Consider the following 2,580-nt stretch of genomic DNA (forward strand, 5'->3'; position numbering starts at 1 on the left):
GGCCTGAGCAGCGTCGCTTTAAGTCGAACACAGCTTTTGTTTGGGGTGTTCGGTGAGTCCCGTTGCGAAATATACGTCATCAACCCGACCAATCAGGTTGTGAAAGTATCACTATGCCTTTAGGTTCGGTATCTTTAGGTTCACTGTCAAAAATGCCAGTGTGAACGCTAAGCGGACCAGGACCAAATGTATCGTTTTCTTTTTTGGTCCGAACCAAGAGAACCAAACTACAAGTGTGAACACGCCCTTAAATTAGATTTAAAAAATCCTGCAGATACCCTGAATACCCCCCAACCCCCACCCACACTGACCAAATGTACACAGATTCTCACCGGTGTAACTGTTCATGTGATACCTAAAGTATAATTAGTTTTTGTACCCAAACACTAGCATTGTTAGCATTGTTGTTCTGTCTCTTTAGTTTTGTTTTCTACTGCAAAAAAAAACAATGACCTGGACCAGTGTTGCCCCCTTGGAACAACTGATTAGTGCAAAACCAAGTCAATGCTCATATGTGACCTGCACGTACAAAGTACGCACAGGTACAAAAATCAGATGGTGCGCATACTATTTTGGTGAATTTTGTGTCATGCATACTGTACGCAGACCCTCGTGTAGACGTAAAAACCGAAGTATACATTGGCCTTGAGGTTTAGTTTTGTTGTGAAGTTCTTCCACACAATTTGGAGGTTTAATGCTCCTTTCTGATGTGAATTCTCATGTGCCTGTTAAAGCTCGATAGTTGAGTGAAACTGTTTCCACACTGAGAGCATGTGTAAGGCTTCTCACCAGTGTGAACTCTCATGTGTCTTTTAAGGCTTTCTTTTTTAATGAAACCATGTCCACACTGTTTGCAGGTGTAAGGCTTCTCTCCGGTGTGAACCCTCATGTGGACTTTAAGGTTTCCTTGTTGACTGAAATGTTTTCCACACTGTTGGCAGGTGAAAGGCTTCTCTCCAGTGTGAATTCCCACGTGGGCATTATAAATGCTTTTATGTTTAAAATTCTTTCCACATTGAAGGCATGCATAAGGCTGCTCTCCAGTATGAATTCTCATGTGCCTTTTAAGGTTTCCATTTTCAGTGAAACTATTTCCACACTGTTGACAGGTGTAAGGCTTCTCTCCAGTGTGAACTCTAATGTGGACATCAAGGATTCCTTGTTGATTGAAACTCTTTCCACACTGTTTGCAGGTGTAAGGCTTCTCTCCTGTGTGAACTCTCATATGTTTTTTAAGGTTTCCTTTTTCAGTGAAAGTATTTCCACACTGTTTGCAGGTGTAAGGCTTCACTCCGGTGTGAATTCTCATGTGGACTTTAAGGTTTCCTTGTTGATTGAAATTCTTTCCGCACTGTTGGCAGGTGAAATGAATTCTAGTTCCAGTCTTCGGAGCTCTTTTTTGTGAGGAAGTCTTTTCAGTCTGTGAACAACTAAATGATTTTTGTCCAGTTATGTAATCATTTTTGCTATACTGATCTCTATCTTGCATTTCATTCAGTACTTCACACTCCTCTTTCAGATCTAGGGTGAAAAGAGACAAATACAAGTTAACACCCATTTAAAAGCAGCAGTAGAACAGAAATAATGGCCAAATCTCTTGCTGTGGCTACTGTGTATAGACCACCAGGGTCGTATACAGATTTTCTAAAAGAATTTGCAGATTTCCTCTCAGACATATTGGTTACTGTTGATAAAGCGCTAATTGTCGGAGATTTTAACCCTTTAGGCGCCAGGTTTTTTTTTTTAATCAAGATTTCAAAAGCTTGTGGCTTGAAAGGGCTTAAAGATAGAGATCTACTGTAAATTAGAAAAATGTTGGGCATGAACGAAAGTTTATGTGGGGTGTAAATATACTCATCTAATATGCATATTATGACGTAATCGGGGCGGCCATCTTGAATTTCATAATATTCAGGAAATAGTGGATATTGAATTGATGTTTGAACTTATTTGGAAGTTTTTTTTTTGTCTTTTTATCCTCATTCCAAATGATCAGAAAAGAGGAAACCAACAATAAAACAGGAGAAAGTACTAAATTATTACTATTGAGTCATTCATTCAACTGATTGAGTGCTTTATCATGCTGGTATCTTAAGGACTTTCGTGGACAGCGACTCCTAAAGTTTTTGATATTCTTCATATGCTGTGTGGTGGTCAGATAGAAATTAATCTTTTCCAATAAGTTTAAATAGATTTTTACCTTTTATGGGCATTTTACCTTTATAAAGCCATTTTTCTATAAGTGTGCATTATCTTTTAAGTCAAATTCTTACATTTAATCAGTGAATAAGAATAAGACATTTGGGCTGTTACCAAGCAAATGAAATCAGTATCAACAAAATTCATCTTTGCAATCCAGAAATAAGCTGCATCTGAAGTGGCATTTAGATGCGTTTACACACAGTTTAATGCAGAACATGAATACATTTAACCTGCAGTTACAAATGCATAAATAATGTTTTGATATATTAAACATAAAACATTGAATACTGATATCTGAAATAATTTTAAAAATGAAGTTACTTTAAATGTGAAAATAAAACCGCCAGTAGGTGGCAGCAAGTCACTGTTAATAAGTGA

The 2,580-nt window shown here is 37.6% G+C and overlaps 1 protein-coding gene across 1 annotated transcript in view; it reads right to left on the bottom strand.

The window, feature by feature from the left end:
- Positions 1-291: 291 nt before the first annotated feature.
- Positions 292-2,580, bottom strand: part of LOC107707771 (gastrula zinc finger protein XlCGF57.1-like) — a 132,956-nt gene continuing 130,667 nt past the window's right edge. Inside the window, exon 5 of the mRNA XM_016511872.1 lies at positions 292-1,361. Coding sequence (XP_016367358.1) covers positions 692-1,361 — 670 coding nt within the window. The 3' untranslated portion in view covers positions 292-691. The remainder of the gene's footprint in view (positions 1,362-2,580) is intronic.

The sequence above is a fragment of the Sinocyclocheilus rhinocerous genome, unplaced genomic scaffold (genome assembly GCF_001515625.1).
Source record: "Sinocyclocheilus rhinocerous isolate Xijiao unplaced genomic scaffold, SAMN03320098_v1.1 scaffold1888, whole genome shotgun sequence".
NCBI lineage: Eukaryota > Metazoa > Chordata > Actinopteri > Cypriniformes > Cyprinidae > Sinocyclocheilus > Sinocyclocheilus rhinocerous.